The 16,552-nt window shown below is 43.6% G+C and overlaps 1 protein-coding gene across 1 annotated transcript in view; it reads right to left on the reverse strand.

Annotated features, from left to right (window-relative positions):
- The window catches only part of snd1 (staphylococcal nuclease and tudor domain containing 1), a 178,471-nt gene that overhangs the window by 5,530 nt on the left and 156,389 nt on the right, over window positions 1-16,552 (reverse strand). Inside the window, exon 22 of the mRNA XM_083906620.1 lies at window positions 11,711-11,914. Within this exon, the coding sequence (XP_083762746.1) occupies window positions 11,711-11,914 (204 nt within the window). The remainder of the gene's footprint in view (window positions 1-11,710; window positions 11,915-16,552) is intronic.

Below are 16,552 nucleotides of genomic sequence, written 5' to 3' on the forward strand. Positions count from 1 at the left end.
ACACACACACACGCCAGAACACGGATGCCAGATGTTAAAAACTGTCGACTGTGGCTCGGGTGCTGGAGTGTAATTGCTTAGCAAGCCGCACGCACGTCACTTGATTCCTGCGCTGCCAAGTTAACAGACCTGCAGGTGGACGCTACAGCAGGCCGATGTCAGAGTGAGCGCACACACACACACACACACACACACACACGAGGACTAAAAAAGTGCAGAGGCTGCACAAGTCATCCATCAAAGCCAACTAAAGGAGAGGTTTTTTTTGGAAGGCTTTGGGATATCGAGTCTAGGTCCCATCAGGCAGATGTCACCATATGGAAGAGCCGGCCAACGATATTTCACAGACACAAAAGGGCCAGTGATGCCATTTGGGCTTTGGGAGGGGAGCGATCAGTGCACGCCGCAGCTCCTGGTGCAGCATTTTTTTGGAAAATCTGAGGGGGAAGCTAGAACGATGCGGATGAGGGTTTCGTATCTGCCAAAGTGGATTTGGCAATATTCAAACACAAGAGAGGCAATTACATTAGAGAGAGAGCGAGATGGCAAACTGGGAAAAAAGTTTTAAAGAGAGATAAATTCCCTCTCCACTTTCCATGAACTCTAACGCAGCTGAGTCTGCATCCACAGAGTCAAGAGTCCTACACAGGACAATGCACACAGATGACTGCTGCTGCCATGTTACGGTGAGCCTCTTTGTGTTCCGGGTCTTTTCATGGCTCGCCCTCATCCTTCACTGTTCTGCTCACTTCAGCTCAGCGCAACACAACGGGCCAATCAGCGAGCGGCTGAGCGCCAAGCGATGGCTGCCTCCGAATCCTGAACAGCAGCAGCGCGCACATGCACGCATCCTGTCCCGGATCCTGCTTTCACAGGCTTTTCAATTGGCTCCAGTGGGGGGAGGCATAATGGCTCATTTATGACACAAACAGGATCACGAGTCGTGTGGAGAGATGACTTCAAGTGGCAGAGGAAAGCGATGGGTGGTGGTGGTGATGGTGGTGGTGGAGTGAGTGAGTGCTAGTGAAACTAGGAGGAGGTTTACAAAGCAAAGGTATGATGCAGAGTTGTCAGGAAACACCACGACAAAGAGAGGCTAACGAGGGAGAGACGCTTCAAAAGAAGTGAGGATGAAAGTCTCACTGAAGAAAACTGATGAAAACATCCACAATGATAGGTTTCCATTTCATCATAAATCTGCGTCTGATCAGCACTGATCAAAATGAAGTTGTGTATTTGAAACTCAAAGTATTTACTGAAGCTTTTCCATCCCAGCTGACAGTTGTAAGTCACTGTGTTATCGTTGACAAAGATTTTGTCCGCCTCTGAGAAAACAATCAAAATCTGCAACTCGAGGTATTTGTAGACAAAGGAAACCGTGTTTCTTTTTAAAAAAAGAGAATAAAAGTCTGTGTTTTTGGGGGCAGACGGTGGAGGAAGGCGGGCGGGCGACAGTAAGCTTGTCTGGACGACCCCACAGAGCTGCCATATGTCAGACAGATGCCATGTTTGGTGAGCGGCGTCCACGGACACACCGACAGTAACCGCATTAAGAGCACGCTGTGTGCGTGTGTATCCACTGAATTTATTTGTAATTAATTCTTCGCATCAATTTCTGTCTGCTGCTTAGTTTGTGTACAAAATGCTCCCAGAAAATTGAACTGATTACAGAAGCCAATTTATTACAATTTCACAGCAACAGCTTAAATGGGAGTAAATGTTTAACAGCAATTTGAGACTGAAAAACAATTATCAGAGGCTTCACATGTCGGAGAGCATGTTAGCAACTTTCTAGTGAACTTTGTTGGTGTTTAAAGCAGAGTCTGAGTGTGATGTGTCGCCTATAATGAATGACAGGTGGTGATGGTGTGGTGTTCTGGCACTTGTGTGTAAGTGTGTGTGTGTGTGTGTGTGTGTGTTACCCTGACAGCGAGACGGTGAGACAGACTGAACGTCTCCCTATGTTGGCTGCCGTGGCCACGGTGCCCAGGTGGTGTTCTGGTTAGCTTGTTGTGAAAGTGCTGGATCTGAGCGGGCGCTAACATCACATCTTTGTGACAGGTTGTGCGTGTCTGGTGCGTAGGTGAGCTGACAGCACACCAAGTGGAACCGGAGTGGGTTTTTTTTGGACAGAGCACGTATGATAAAAAAAAAAAATCAAGCGACTGATCAAAGTTTCAGTGACAGGACATCGTTCTCCTGGTCGTCACCGCCGCCGTGACGGGATGTCAGTGAGGCTTTAGGCCCCCGCGCAAGTTGAGCTTTCCTCATTAACAGACGTACGGCCTCCTAAACAACGGCAGTCAAACTCACACCAAGAAAAACAAAGTGCCACAAACCCTCTCTACTGCTCCCTTATTCCTCATTACATCTCGCTTCATTCTCCCTCTGCCTGCCATCGCCGTCTCCACAAGACAAGTCGTCTCCAGAGCAGCGAAATAAAGCCTCTTATATCTGTAACTTGCTCTATTTCAAGTTGAGCGTAGTCGGCTGCACGGTGGATTATGGTCCAAACATCTCTTATTTTCAGGACACGACGACGGCAGGAAAAGTTGCACCTCAAGCAGAGACCGAGGGTTTTGTGAAAGACTCTTCAGAGGATCCACTAAAGCTTGTTGTGTCTGTTTGAGGACAAAGTCCTTCACTGAAAATATACGAGACTGAAGAAATGGGCAGGAAATAAAAATAAAGGAGAGAACAGAAGAGAATTAGGGTCACGTGATAAAACATTTGAAAGATCCGAGTTCCAACTTTCTGACTTTTTTCTCAGAATTCAGACTTTCTGAGTGTAATCTGAGAAGTCTGACTTTTTCCTCAGAATTAAGATTTTAATCTGAGAAGTATGACTTTTTTTCTCAGAATTATGACAGACTTTTTTCCAAGTTCCGACTTTCAAATGTTTTTCCCCGAGTTACGACTTTCTGACATTCATCTGAGAAGTCTGACTTTCTAACTTTAATGTGAGAAGTCTGACTTTTCTCCGAATTGCGACTTTCTGACTTTAATCCGAGGAGTCCGACTTTCTGAGTCGGGCCAATCAGATCTGATAATCTCAGAAATAATTTTTTTATTTTTTTTATTTTATTTTTTTACATAATGGCCCTAATACTAGGGGTGTGATATTTACAAGTAATAAAAAAATCCATTTACTTGAATAAAAAAAGGGTGAACATTTAATTTAGTTACTATAACATCAGCAATGTGATTATCATATGATTTGCATGGACATTCGATTCCCGTCTTTTCTTAGTATTTATTACTGTGAAAAAGACATTGTAGATGCTTGTGAACGCTGCTGCGATAACAATACCAATTAAAAAAAAGATGAGCCCATAATGAGTGTCATTGTCGCCCATCGAAGGTAAACTGGGATTATGCCCTGATGCATGCTGGTTCCCCGCAGCACGACTGTCGGAGGAGATCAGGCACTTTTGGTGGGAACGCGGCTTGACAAGCCCACCAGCGTGAGATCATGGAGTTAAGGAGGACATACATGTAAAAACGCACACACACGACCGACGCGAGGACATAACTGATATGACAGGGAACATTCTCCACCAGTGCTGTCTCAAGGGCAAACGCAAGGAAAAACAATTCTTACGTAAACACCAAAGTATCACAGAAAGTACATCACACACACACACACACACACAGCGACTGTACGTAAAAAAAGAGTTTGCTCTCCCTTTTTTCTCTACTCTCCGTCTCCCGTGAGGTCGCACAACTCGAGAAAAATAATCTAAGTTTGAACAACTTGATGCCTCCACTCCCCTGCTGCCTGTCCTCCACACACCCCGAGGGTGTGTGTGTGTGTGTGTGTGTGTGTGCGGGTGGATCTGCAGAGGATGGAATTGCGTTTGGGAAGTGGTGCGTGTCAGCGAGGACATGTCAAAAGGGCCCTTAGAGCAGTGGCAGCAGGGGAGGCAACTGCCTGCCTGTGTCTCTCTCTCTGTGTGTGTGTGTGTGTGTGTGGAGTCAATAACAGGGGAGCAGAAAATGTCCATTAAAAGGTTCCATCTCTAACTTTACTTGTAAATTAGGTATTGAGCCATTGGTGAGGAGCGGTCATGCTGTCACACACCCATGAAGCCCAGTGTGTGTGTGTTTGTGTGTGTGTGTGTGTGTGTGTGTGTGTGTGTGTGTGTGTGTGTGTGTGTGTGTGTGTGTGTGGCCTGAGGTGTTTTTTGGGAGGGGGTGGGTGTGGGTTCTTGATGGTCTGTGACAAGCGGACGTCGGGATTAAACAGGGAAAGCAGCGACCTGAAACTCAGTCAATCACTGATCCTGATACGTCTAAAATCCATTTATGGACGACGTGGTGGAACGTATTTTTGTGTAGGTGTGGGAGGAGCAACAAACTCTACCCGGGCCCACCTACATATTTGTGATATTCTTAGTAGTGAATGTGTTCTCTGTTGCTTTGTTTCCGCCTGTCACTATGTTTTTGTACGACAGGTTTAATGTTGAAACTCTGAGGGACCCCCACACACACACACACACACAGACACACACACACAGACGTACCGTGTTTGTCCTTCCTACCGGGGGACAGTCTATAAGCGACAACAATCGCGCTACTACATGAAACGGCGTTTGCCCACGAGGGCTCAATTTGTCAGAGTGTACCACTGTACAGACACACTGTCATTCCCACGAGGCAAATTATCAGTGTCCAAAACAGGGCTCAGCTGTGCAGAGGCAGAGGACGACATCGCATGCGCCGCCGTGCTATAGTGTGTGTGTGTGTGTACAAAACAGCACAATTGTTCTTTGATAAATGGAACGAACGATCCCCGGAGACATCCTGTGTATGTGTGAGCCTCCTTCCTGATTTCCTGGATTCGTCTGCATGTGCGCCTACTCCTCACACAGTGTGCCATTTCATCTTCAGCCATGATTCCAACCCCCGTTAACACAATCGCTGCATTAGCTACAGCGAATACTCAAATTGCAACTATAAGAAGACTACAACATCCATGAGGTGGTTGTTTTCAACAAAAATGCATGATTTTTTGCGCTACCAATGTGCAAAGAGCGCAGTTGGGTGCACTAAATCTCTGGCCCACCAGTAGGTGGAGTATAAACCTCGCTCACCAAGCAGAAAAACCCTTTCTACAACAGAAGAAGTAATCGCCAAAGATAGTCATCTGAGCCCCAACCTGGCAACCCTCAAACCAGCTGACACGACTGCCCGACGGCCTTTAATCAAAACAGACGTGTCCGAGTGAGCTGTAGCATCGTTCTCTTCTTCATTGGTAGGAATGCGTCCTATTTCCCGCGCCTAGACCTGTACCGCCACCCGATGGTGAAGTAGGATACAACAGGAGCCTGACGCCGGCGTGAGTATACCACGGTCTTCCTCCACCACAGCCATACGTACATTAGAGACGAGGCCTTGGAGTGAATACAGCAGCAACAAAGAAATAAAAGGACACACCATCTCTCAGGGGGCTGACGGGTAATTAAAGATTTCATCGCTCTCAACTGAAGATTTTTTTCTTTCCTCCCCAGAGTCACCGTACAGCTGTTTGTCCCCACAGTCTACCTTCAGCACACACAGACACACACTGTTTAATAAAGACCTACATGTCAGTTCACAAACATTTGTCTAATGGTGTGCGCATTTGTTTTTTTTTAAAACTATATTGTGTTCCTTACACATGTGTAACATATCGGGAACCAGACCTTTGGTCGATAACCATCACCGCTGTCTGTGATTGATAATAACCGCACTGGCAATGGAGTGACAGACACTTCCGTGTTCCTAATTGACTTCTAATTAGCAAACACAGGGTTTAAGCTCGGAACACTAATGAACTTAAGACTCCGCCGCCGATGTCAGTTAGTGGAGGTGACTGTGGGTGAGACAGTTGGCCCCCGGTGGTCTGCCAGAGTTTGAATCAGTCACAGTGTTGGCAGCCGCTGACAGAAGACGTGAAAGAGGTGAAACCAAGCAGAGCACAAGACAAGATGGTGGCTGTAAGGAGTCGTGACGCGAGGGTTCGGGGCGGGGTCGGTTTTAAGACGGCAAAGACGGAAGCGTTATAAATAAACTATGAACGACTCGTCTGTGTAGTTCCCACCACGTCCACACACACACAGAGACTTCATTTATATTTGATTTTGTCCTAAAGGGGCATCTAACTTTTGTTTAGATGCACCACCAGGGCCAAAAGTCTTTGTGGAGGGATCACTTCTATCTCTCTCTATATATACCCTCTCTTCTCTGTGCTGGTCAGTACATTGAGCTTAGCTGGAAGCACATATAGGAACAGGCTCACACAATAAAAGAGACGTCTCTTTACTTTGTTGATTTAACCTCTTCTTACACCTGTGGCCGGAATGTGGACAGAGCAACATCAGCACACAGGACAGCAGTCAGAGTGAGACCTCCTGATAATTCTAGAAAAATAATAATACTAAAGCCTGAAAAATGGCTAAATGTGTTTCTCGGTCGGTTTTAAAGAGTTTTTGGTCAAGCGAGAGCCCGACCGACTAATTTACTATAAAACACTCTGTGTAAAAACAGTATTTCTCCATCTTCCACTTCATTATACAAACATTACTTTCATTAAAAACCACTAACACCTGTGTTCACAGAGCAGAACTGGAACAGGTTATGTCTTAAATTGCACACTGTGGGACTCAAAAGAGCAAATATCAGTTCTAATCTGTGGGACCAAAGCTCTGAAAGACAACGTGCACTTAAAGCTCTCTGTGAAATCCAAACACACTGCCTCCTCTCTGTCTTTTAAATCTAACACTCAAGCTTAAGTTTTGATAGAAAGGGTAAAAAAAACAACAGAGAGAGAACAGGACAGATCTAAGAGGGTGTAAATATCTGTGAGAGGACAACAGTAATAATCACAAGCAACACAAAGTGAGCGAGTCGTAGTCGTAGTAAGAGGGATGAGAGTACGGCAACAAGAAAACAAGAAATAAGTGATGAAGAGAAAAGCACTGGAAAGATAAGTGTTGAAGTGAGAGAGACGAGGCAAAATTGAAATATGGAAGAAATCTCGTCCTGAACAAAGAGCGGAGATGAAAGACGACAGAACTTGTTTTTTTTTACTTTTTTTTTTAGTGAGTGTCTGTTTGCCAATGTGGCAACCTGCCATTCTAGCAGTGGATCGTCGACGGTGCCAAGACGAGATTTATGGACGGCCTGGTGCATCGACTGTGTCTTAGGAGGAGAGCGATTTAAGTCAGAGACTGAGGTAGGAGGACGAAGAGTGAGAGAACTCACTCAACAGGACGCCTGGCAACCGTCCATCGCCATTTACATTACGGCGAACGCCGCGGTAAACAGCTCGTTTATGATTGTGGGCTGGCCCAAGCCAACAGTGGCCCAGTGTGGAACAGTCCTGGCTGTTTCTTTGACTGTGGCGTTCTTACATCGCACTACGACAGAGGATCAAAAGACTGCGTTTGACACCGTTTTACGCTGAAATTCAGGATGACCGTCCCACCAGTACATGCTGCTACTATTTACACCTACTCACACTAACAGGCCAACACAACGGAGGCGAAACGTAAAGACAATGCCAGCACGTGGGATCCAGAGCCATCTTCACAGAAACCTTGCCAGAGCACGATTCCTTCTTCCTCTGTTGTTTACCACGAGCACAACACGGTTCTCAAACTGTGGTACGTGTACCCCAGGGTATACTGAAGTTAATTTTAATACATTTTTAAGACTTTTTCCAAGACCTTCTCAAAATATTTGACCTTATCGCCGCTTCAAGCTGTAATCAGCAACACATATTCAACTTACAAAGCAGTTTTAGTTTGCAGTTAAATCTAATGAGAACCTACATTTTCCCATGTCTGACAAATTTGGAGTTCATTTCGATTTCGGATATTATTAGATCTTGCAGGGTGAGCATGCCCTGAAATCACAATTAAGACGTTTTAATACTTCTTAAAGGGCCTTCATTTTAGCAACTTTATCAACTTTTAATACTTTTTAAGACACCCTGTACCCACTGCTTCCTCTTTGACTGGAGTGCGTCGAAAATGAAACAAATTCACCTAATTGCTCGCTCTATCTTAATCCAATCTCACTATACCAGTGTGTCAAGTATATGTGAGGATGATGAGAGCATATTATCTTACTGGGAATAAATCTGCCTCTTTGCTCGGCCTATTTACACCAACATTGGCGACAATGGTGTTACTTGGAGAGCTCCATATTTCCTCAGGTGGTACTCGGTATAAAACCGTTTGAGAAACCCCTGCGCTAGCATATGCTAATGGCGCTGCCACCTTGCATTGCAGCTGCAGGTTGGCAGCGTCATTAGCGTAGCACGTATCGACCTAGATGCCTTAGCCAGCCTGATTTATAATGATCTTAAAAAGATTGCTGGACTTTCCCCGTCTCTAGGAAGCGTTACGTGTACAAATGTTAAGGTGTTCGCTCTTCTCACTGAGGTAAAAAAATCTCAACCTAAAAATAATAAATAAGGAGCAGACAGACAAGGATGGCTCTTATGAAAGAAACTATGACATCCATTACAGATATATAAATATAACTCGGGCTATAACTGAATCCAGCATGACACAGTTACAAGCTCACAAAGCCTGAAATACTAAAGCAGCTGTATATAATGCAAAAAGTCCATAATGCCCCTCTTCTGCTGCTCCGGTGATAAAGCAACAATATCACTCACTGACAATAATCTAAATATTAAAGCCTCATAAATTACACATGCAGAAGGTCTATGCATGATATAGCAGATGCACGACAGATTAAACTATACTGCGGCATTAAATCTGTTTGTCGCACACTATGTACGCGCGTGGTCGTCTAAGCACATGTCGTGGATATTAAGCGTACGGTCATTTTAAAGGCGGCCGTTTGTTGTACTGATGAACTGTTAACTGCGTTTCCCTTTCACGGGGCTTTGAACCAGCACGAGAAAACCACATCTTTTTAAAATGACCATTGAGTTAAATTGAACACCTCTTTTATGTTATAACCTTCATTTAGTCCATAATAGTCCTGCTAAGTGTTCCTAAAACTGAGAAAAAGCTCCATTTCTGTGCGAGATCTTATGGGTCATTTCATTACGACGGCACATTCCGGCCAAATTGTGCTTTAATCCTGTCATTTAGTGTCCGTTCCACATCTCTGGGTCTGCTCTCTGTGTCACTGTCAGTTTCCCCTCACTAAGTACAGTCTATCAATCCTCATTTGGATTAATGATCGTCCTCCCACCTCTAACTTCCCCATGTTTCCTGTCGTCTTTTTAATACACCACCACTCCCCTTCAAAAAAAGCAACACGCTTCCATAATAGATGTTCGTCCTTTATGCCGTGATACTGATGAATGGCTGCCACGCGGTCCATATGGTGTGCAGAGGGGGCATCGGAGAGTGGAGGGGTTTAGTTTATGGGCTTAGAAATGCACTTGAAAAATACAAACACCTCCCCCCTTACATGAATGCATATGCCTCTGTGCTCTGCCGCTCTGGGGACAGTGCCATTTTCAAACACTGGTCTTAACCTTCAGTGCACTTACCACTGACTATTGACAGTCACTCAAGTGCTTGTGAACATTATAGCCGCCCATCTGTTACACAGTGCTCAGCACCAGAGATGGCAGTGACCGTGTTCCCGCATCGTCTGCGATAGATAACCAATAAAGAAATGAGCCAAAATGGAACAGATATGGAGTTATTGTTGTAATCACGCTGATCGTCTGGATAAGTGAAAAGTGACCAAATATGTCATTGTACACTGTGAAAAGCTGCAGGGAAACTTTCGATAAGATGGAACGAATGGAGGGCACAGATCCAGAGGTCAACAAAAGGTTGTATCTTTGAACATTTCTCTTCATTCTTTCTTTCTTTTCTTTTTTTTGGCTTTATTGCCCCTGCAAGATAATGTTTAGTGTTTGTCATACTGGCAGCAGCTGCAGTGCTGCTCATAAATATTTGAGCCAGAAATGCACCTTGCAAACAAAAGAGACAAAAGCTGCTTTTAGAGCAAATTAAAAGATGAAACGGCAAAGACCTTCATCCATCTGCGAGAATTAAAAGAGTTAAGTAAAAACAATAGTTTTTAGACTCTTCACAAAATGACTTTTAATGTCATTCAATTTGGTTCGCGCATTATTTCCTCAACTAATTATTTTCACTGTAAAATGTCAAGAGGATGTGAGGAAGTTACTGGACAAAGAAAATCCTCCATTTCGCAAAGCTGAAATCACAGGTTCTTAGAATATCAAACCAACACTGAGTCGATAACAACCGGCATTGAGAGAGAGAGACATTCTAAGCTGAACATTCTGAAGGGACATGAGCCACTGACGCAACCACACTATTGTACTTTAGAAAAAGTCAAATCGTCTTTTGATACCACTGCTATTACAACATCACTTTCCTTCAGCTCCATCATCAGACCTTCAACTGTGCAGCAGTGTAGCCACAGCCTGACTGAAGAGCACTTTATCACACTGGTGCACACACACACACACACACACCTTCTATGGATCACAAGCACATTCACTCCATTTAGCGGTGTGAAATGTGGCCCACTAAAAACTCCAGCTTGCTTTCACTCAGTTTGGAAACATGGAAGATCTCAGCGACGGCTTCAAGCTGCAACGCGACAAGTTACATTCACCGACTCTTTTAAAAGGACAGCGTCAACAACACTACCTGTTCAGCTTCCCCCAGATCTAAATATTTGTGTGTGTAGCCCAGCAAGGAGGAGGAGGAGGCAAACTCTGGACACGCGACTGTTGAATACAAATGAGAAGCCATTTGATCCAACAAAACCTAAATCTGTGCAGTCTATAAGCCTATTAGGTGTATGGCTGGGAGGTTTTAATCACTGTCTTTGTCTATAGGGTCCATTACCCGGAGACTGCATTATGGTCTCTGGCTACTCTTTAGAGGTCACGGGGTCAAAACACTCACAATGATGTGATCACAGTGCTTTATCGACGCAAAAGGCAGGAAGTGCCTTTTATCGCCAGTGAGTCACTGCATCTCCATGTGTGAGTGAATAAATTGTGTGTGTACAAGCATGTTCTTCCCCCCACCAGCCACTCATCTGTACAAATAAACTATTTTTAAAGTATGGTTGAAAAGAACCGCACTCATGTGGACGGATCAATCCCTTTGTGCGTATGATTTTTTAAGTAAACGGCAGAGTGACTGATTATTGGTGACGTCCTGGAGCAGTAATTGCTGTGGAAATAAATTAACTCCATTTTTCTTTATCTTTCATGTACAGGGAGGGGGCTTTAAGTCCATGGCGTACATTTAGTTTAACAAGAGGAAGGTAAATGGTCTCACAAAATGGCCACCACCATTAGAGCCAAATTACAGGGGTCTAAATATACATTTTTGTATTCACAGTACAAACCTACAGGCGGTTAGAGTAACGCAAGTTTCCATGTTCTCGACATACGCCCGTCATGGGTAAGTGGGTTGATGCATGATGTTAGCATGGCGATTTGGTAATTACTGGAGTGTCAGGGAGCCACAGGCAGCAGCATATAGACCTTGTAACATCACATAATGAACAAGAGGCCCATTCGCCAATAAGACAGTTCAACACCTCTCCATTTGATCCAATGACTTAAAACACTGTGTATCCTGAAGCTGTGGCTTGGAAATTAATGTGACTGTTTGATTGACCAGTTCAATTAATCTTAACCTTTCCACAAACCTTTAAAAGCACAACCAAAATTCTCACTCACGATCTTTTGCAGGTATTTTTCCTTGCGAACGTCGACCATGACCATGCCCTCTTTGACCAGACCCATGGCCACGTCATCCTTGGTGTCCCCGAACTGTATCGTGACGTGTGGACAGGTGACGCCCTGGAACTCCACGTTCAAGACACACTGGCTGTTCTGGATGTCCCTTACAACGCAGTCCACCACGTCTGCACGGGTGTCCTCCTGAAAAGCAGGGAGACGGAGATAAGAAATGGGATTAGGACGACAAGAGGAAATGAGGCAGTAATAGATGGTTGAGGGGGGAAAAAAGGGTGAGGAGATAATGGGATGGAAGGAGAAGGGAAAACGCGAGGAAAAAAGGTGATAGGGGATAATTAGTAAGTTATCACTGATGACTTCTAAACACAGACACACAAAGACATTCAATAATAGTCTGCGTCTGCATTAACTGATTGAATTTACACTGAATGTTTCCATGCACAGTCAAGTTCACCATTTAAATGGACTACTGTCCTCGCAGGGAATCAATTTATTAAATCAACTGGGTCAACCTCCACTACACTGGGTGGCGATATGACCCCTTTCTTCTTATTAGAATTAGGTGTTTGAGGCTGACCTATTATGGTAAAGACATTCCAAGTTTGTCTACCATCAATGACTAACATGTTTACATGTACTTTAAAAGTCTGGTTTTAGTCAGAATAACAATATTCATATGAACATCCATCCATCCATCCATCCATTTTCTACCACTTTATCCTCCACAGGCAGGAGGGTCGCAGAGGGAGCTGTGCCTAATCCACATATTGCGTGTTTTTGGACAGTGGGAGGAAGCCTTAGAACCCAGAGAAAACCCACGCACACACAGGGAGAACATGCAAACTCCATGCAGAAAGGCCCTTGTTCCAACTGAGGAAAGGCAAGAGTGCTAAGCACTACACCACCCGTGTGGGCCCTAGTTTAAGTGATGCAGTCTAATGGACTGATTTGTGTCTAACCTCCCTTTTCCTCATCACTTCAATTCCTTTTCCTTCTTTTCTTAGCTAGCAGCCGCTCTCATTCCTCAACGTCTTATATGTGAAACTCCCAGCATTTGATTAAAAATGTGGTGGAGGAAGAAGTGGAAAGCGCTACAATGCAATCGTGATCCCACATCCGTTTGAAAGAAAAAAACAAAAGGAGCCGCATCTTCAAAGGCAGGAAGACACTTACAAAAAAAAAAAAAATCGGTCCTTGGCCATCATCCATCCCTCCCTTACACCATCCATCTCTTTGCTTCCCTTCTTTTTTTTGCCCTGGTCTTGTCTCCATGGCAACCCCCTTCGAGCTAGCCGCCCTTGGGTACGTGTGAGTGTGTGTTAGCATGTGTGGGCAGGGAAGCTTGTTCAAGACACAAAAACCGCAGGGTGTTTTTTTTTTTCTCTTTTTTGTGTGTGTGTCCCCGCTCTGCCCCTGGTCAGATTGTCACAGACGCTGCAGGGGAGCTCAGGGCAAGAGTGTGAGGAAGAGAGAGGAAGAGTTTGTGTGTCACAGAGAGAGAGAGAGAGAGGGAGGAGGGAGGAGGGGGACAGCTGACACAAGAGGAGAGAGAGAGAGAACACAGGGATGCGTCAACACCAGTGAGGGGGTAATACAAAATTAATGAAAGCCTCCTCGTGACCTCATCCTGTCGACCTTGTGCAGAACATACCTGGATAAAACCCTCTGACGTGTCGACACTAAAACTTTATGTCAGCAGTGCTGTGCTGGGCGTAGAACTTTTATTATCTTCCCAAAAAAAAAACATTTAATACTTTATAATTTGATACATTCTTTAAAGAGTACAAAAGGTTTTTCTTTACAGCGACATTAAGTCAGTGTTGGACTGTGCTTTGGAACAAAGATCCTTCGTTCACAACTACATTAAGAAACTGCACACTCATTTTTAGAAGATAATGGAAATAAAGGGAGATACTGTACTGAATAACTGCTGAGTTGACAAAGAAGGAAGTCATGCTATGGCTTAATCCATAGCCTAAAAATTCAAATATAAAAATTTTAACCCTTTCATGCATGAATTAAATAAATAACCTCAGTCAGGATTTTTTCTTTGGCCATAATTTTTTTTTAAACATGTATTTTTCATGGAGTTGTGTTGTGTACCCTTAAAAATGGAACAATATTACTCCTCTGATGTTGCCAAATGTTACCAAATCTTTTTTACCTACAAGGTTCTTCTTATATGACTGGCAGGACATTCCTGAGCAACTTGGCTTTTCTCTCCCTTCGTTGGCCATCTTGGTTTAGATCATTTTTTGTTGCACTTGCCCTACCTGGCCAGTGGGTGGCAATGTAAGGGGGGGACGTACAAAGGTCCAATCTGGTGTCTAGTGTGCAATTTACCATTATTGAATAGCTTGTCCCTCGTAGTGACCACTATGCATGAAAGGGTTAAGTGGAATATTTTATCCCCCCCATCTCATTTTCTATAACCAATGCCATTTATGGAGTGTCTATTGTCCATTGCTTCTTTCTAAAACGTAGTCTGTTGTTCATCTTTTTTACAAGTGCACTCCTGACATAAACTACTTTCTTTAATTAGCTGACGAGGCACACTAAAGAAGTAGCCGGGTGTGTGAAGTGCAGGCAGATTCACAACCGCTCGCTCATGAACGACGTCGGCAATAAACCGCTTCTAAATTGTGCTGGAAACGTGGCGGCGTTTCGTCGCTACGGCACACGCCGAGTAGTTTTAAATAGATTTCTAGAACATTTAATGACATTTACTGGCAGAAATGTGTTGCAGAGAAAAGGACGGTTTGAAGACTTTTGACTATGAGGCTGTGTAACTCTCAGTGTCAGACATTTGTTGCAGGGCATCGGTTGACAGGTTGTAGAGACAAAGGCAACAACGGCTCATATGTGCAGCAGCAAAACAAAAAACAAAAAAAGGCGCCAGCGAGAGTGTGGCACTGTGCCTGAGTGACACAGTGAAATGCTTTCAGACTAAGCAGAAGAAAAAGACAAAAGACAGGAAAACAGATGCAGAGTGACAGAGGAAGAGTCAAGAAAGAGTGTGTGTGTGTGTGTGTGTGTGTCTGGGGGGCTCTTAAATGTAGGTGATGCCTGTGTCCCCCTGGGTCGCAGCAACAGATGGGCCACTTCTTTCAGGAATGGAGACGCTGACTCACGAGGCAGGTGATAGGACGCACATGGGGACTGTGAGCACACACAGTAGGTGCTGAGCCACTGAACTGACTGATGTAAAATTGGTTTTCTATTGAAGTGAATATTGCCAAAGAATGTAGAGATATGTCAATAAACACTTAAGGATCCAGTTATTTGTATGATTACCAGTCCATCGTCTCACACACGTGTCAGATACATGACAGTAACTACATACAAGATTTCAACTCTGAAGCTAAACTAATCACATGACAATTGCCAGTTGTCATAGTGATGTAAGACACAAGGGAAGTCAAGGCAGAGAGAAAAAGAAGGAGGAGAAAGAAATGCAACAATACACATGTAGAATTCCATAAAACACAGGGAACAAAACAAACACTGCAACTCAACTCATAAATAAAATCAGTAACTCTCTTTTCTCTTTCTTTTACAGTCTCCTAAATACCAGGTATTTACCTGGTAAATTCATGGCAACACAAAAGTGTTACTAGGTAATTACCAATGGTAATAAGAAAATAAATACAATTAAACTATGGCCAAAATACTGCGCATTTACCTGGTAACTATATAGTAAATTATAGTGTGTTATTGGGTAATTACTGCTGGTAATCAGAAGTACAAGTACAATGAAACTATGGGCAAAATGTTGGGTATTACCTGGTAATTATTTGATCATTTTAATCATTTTTACAGGTAGCGACAGTAAATATATGGTAACAAAAATGTGTTACAAGGTACAGGTAAATACACAACATTTTGGCCAAAGTTACATAGTACTTACCTTCTTATTACCAGCAGTAATTACCCAATAACACACTATAATTTACTATATAGTTACCAGGTAAATGCCCAGTATTTTGGCTATAGTTTCATTGCATTTACTTTCTTATTAGCATTGATAATTACCTAGTAAAATGTTTGTGTTACCATGAATTTACCAGGTAAATACCTGGTATTTAGGGGACTGTAAAGAGGGGATAAAATTGTGAAATCATTTAAAATACATTTGACTGCAGTGGTTTTAGTTTATTGTACCAACTTAACGAAGGAAAATGTAAATGCATGAATGAAATTGTAGATTCTATGAGTATTTTCCAGTAAGTTGAGGTTAAATTGTTCGAGGGACTGTTGCCACTGCAAACACGTGAAGTGGAATAAACGCCCTTCATCCTTGAATACACACTCAAACAATCAAAGACAGGGAGGTTAAGCACAGATGCTAATCGAGCACGAAGCAAAAGGGAAAACATGTTTGCATCTGCTCCGACTGTTTTGGGCGGTACCAAAAAAGTTGACCCCCCTCCCTCCCTGACACACACACACACACGAGGGGTTAAGTAAACATACTTGGATGTAAACAAGAAGATTAGCGCTGCACAGACAGTGGCTGCTTCTTAGCCATCAGACGGACGCTTGAGCACAAAAACAAACGCATTAAGTACCTGGACAGTTAGTGTGTGGAGTAGAAAATATAGTATGATTACTGTTCATAATACATAAGCGCATCTTGACCACCATGTCAATTAGGCTTAAAAAAAAAATTTGTGTGCAACAAGTAAATCAATGGCTTCATGATTGCCAATGTTCCGCTAGCTTTGTACGACATGCATAATGCATGAGCACAATTTTCTCTAACACTTGCTCGGAATGAAAAGTCGACCCTGCCTGTCTGTCCGTCGCAGACTTATCACCTCG

This window comes from Microchirus variegatus (genome assembly GCF_963457635.1).
Source record: "Microchirus variegatus genome assembly, chromosome: 20".
NCBI classification, from domain to species: domain Eukaryota; kingdom Metazoa; phylum Chordata; class Actinopteri; order Pleuronectiformes; family Soleidae; genus Microchirus; species Microchirus variegatus.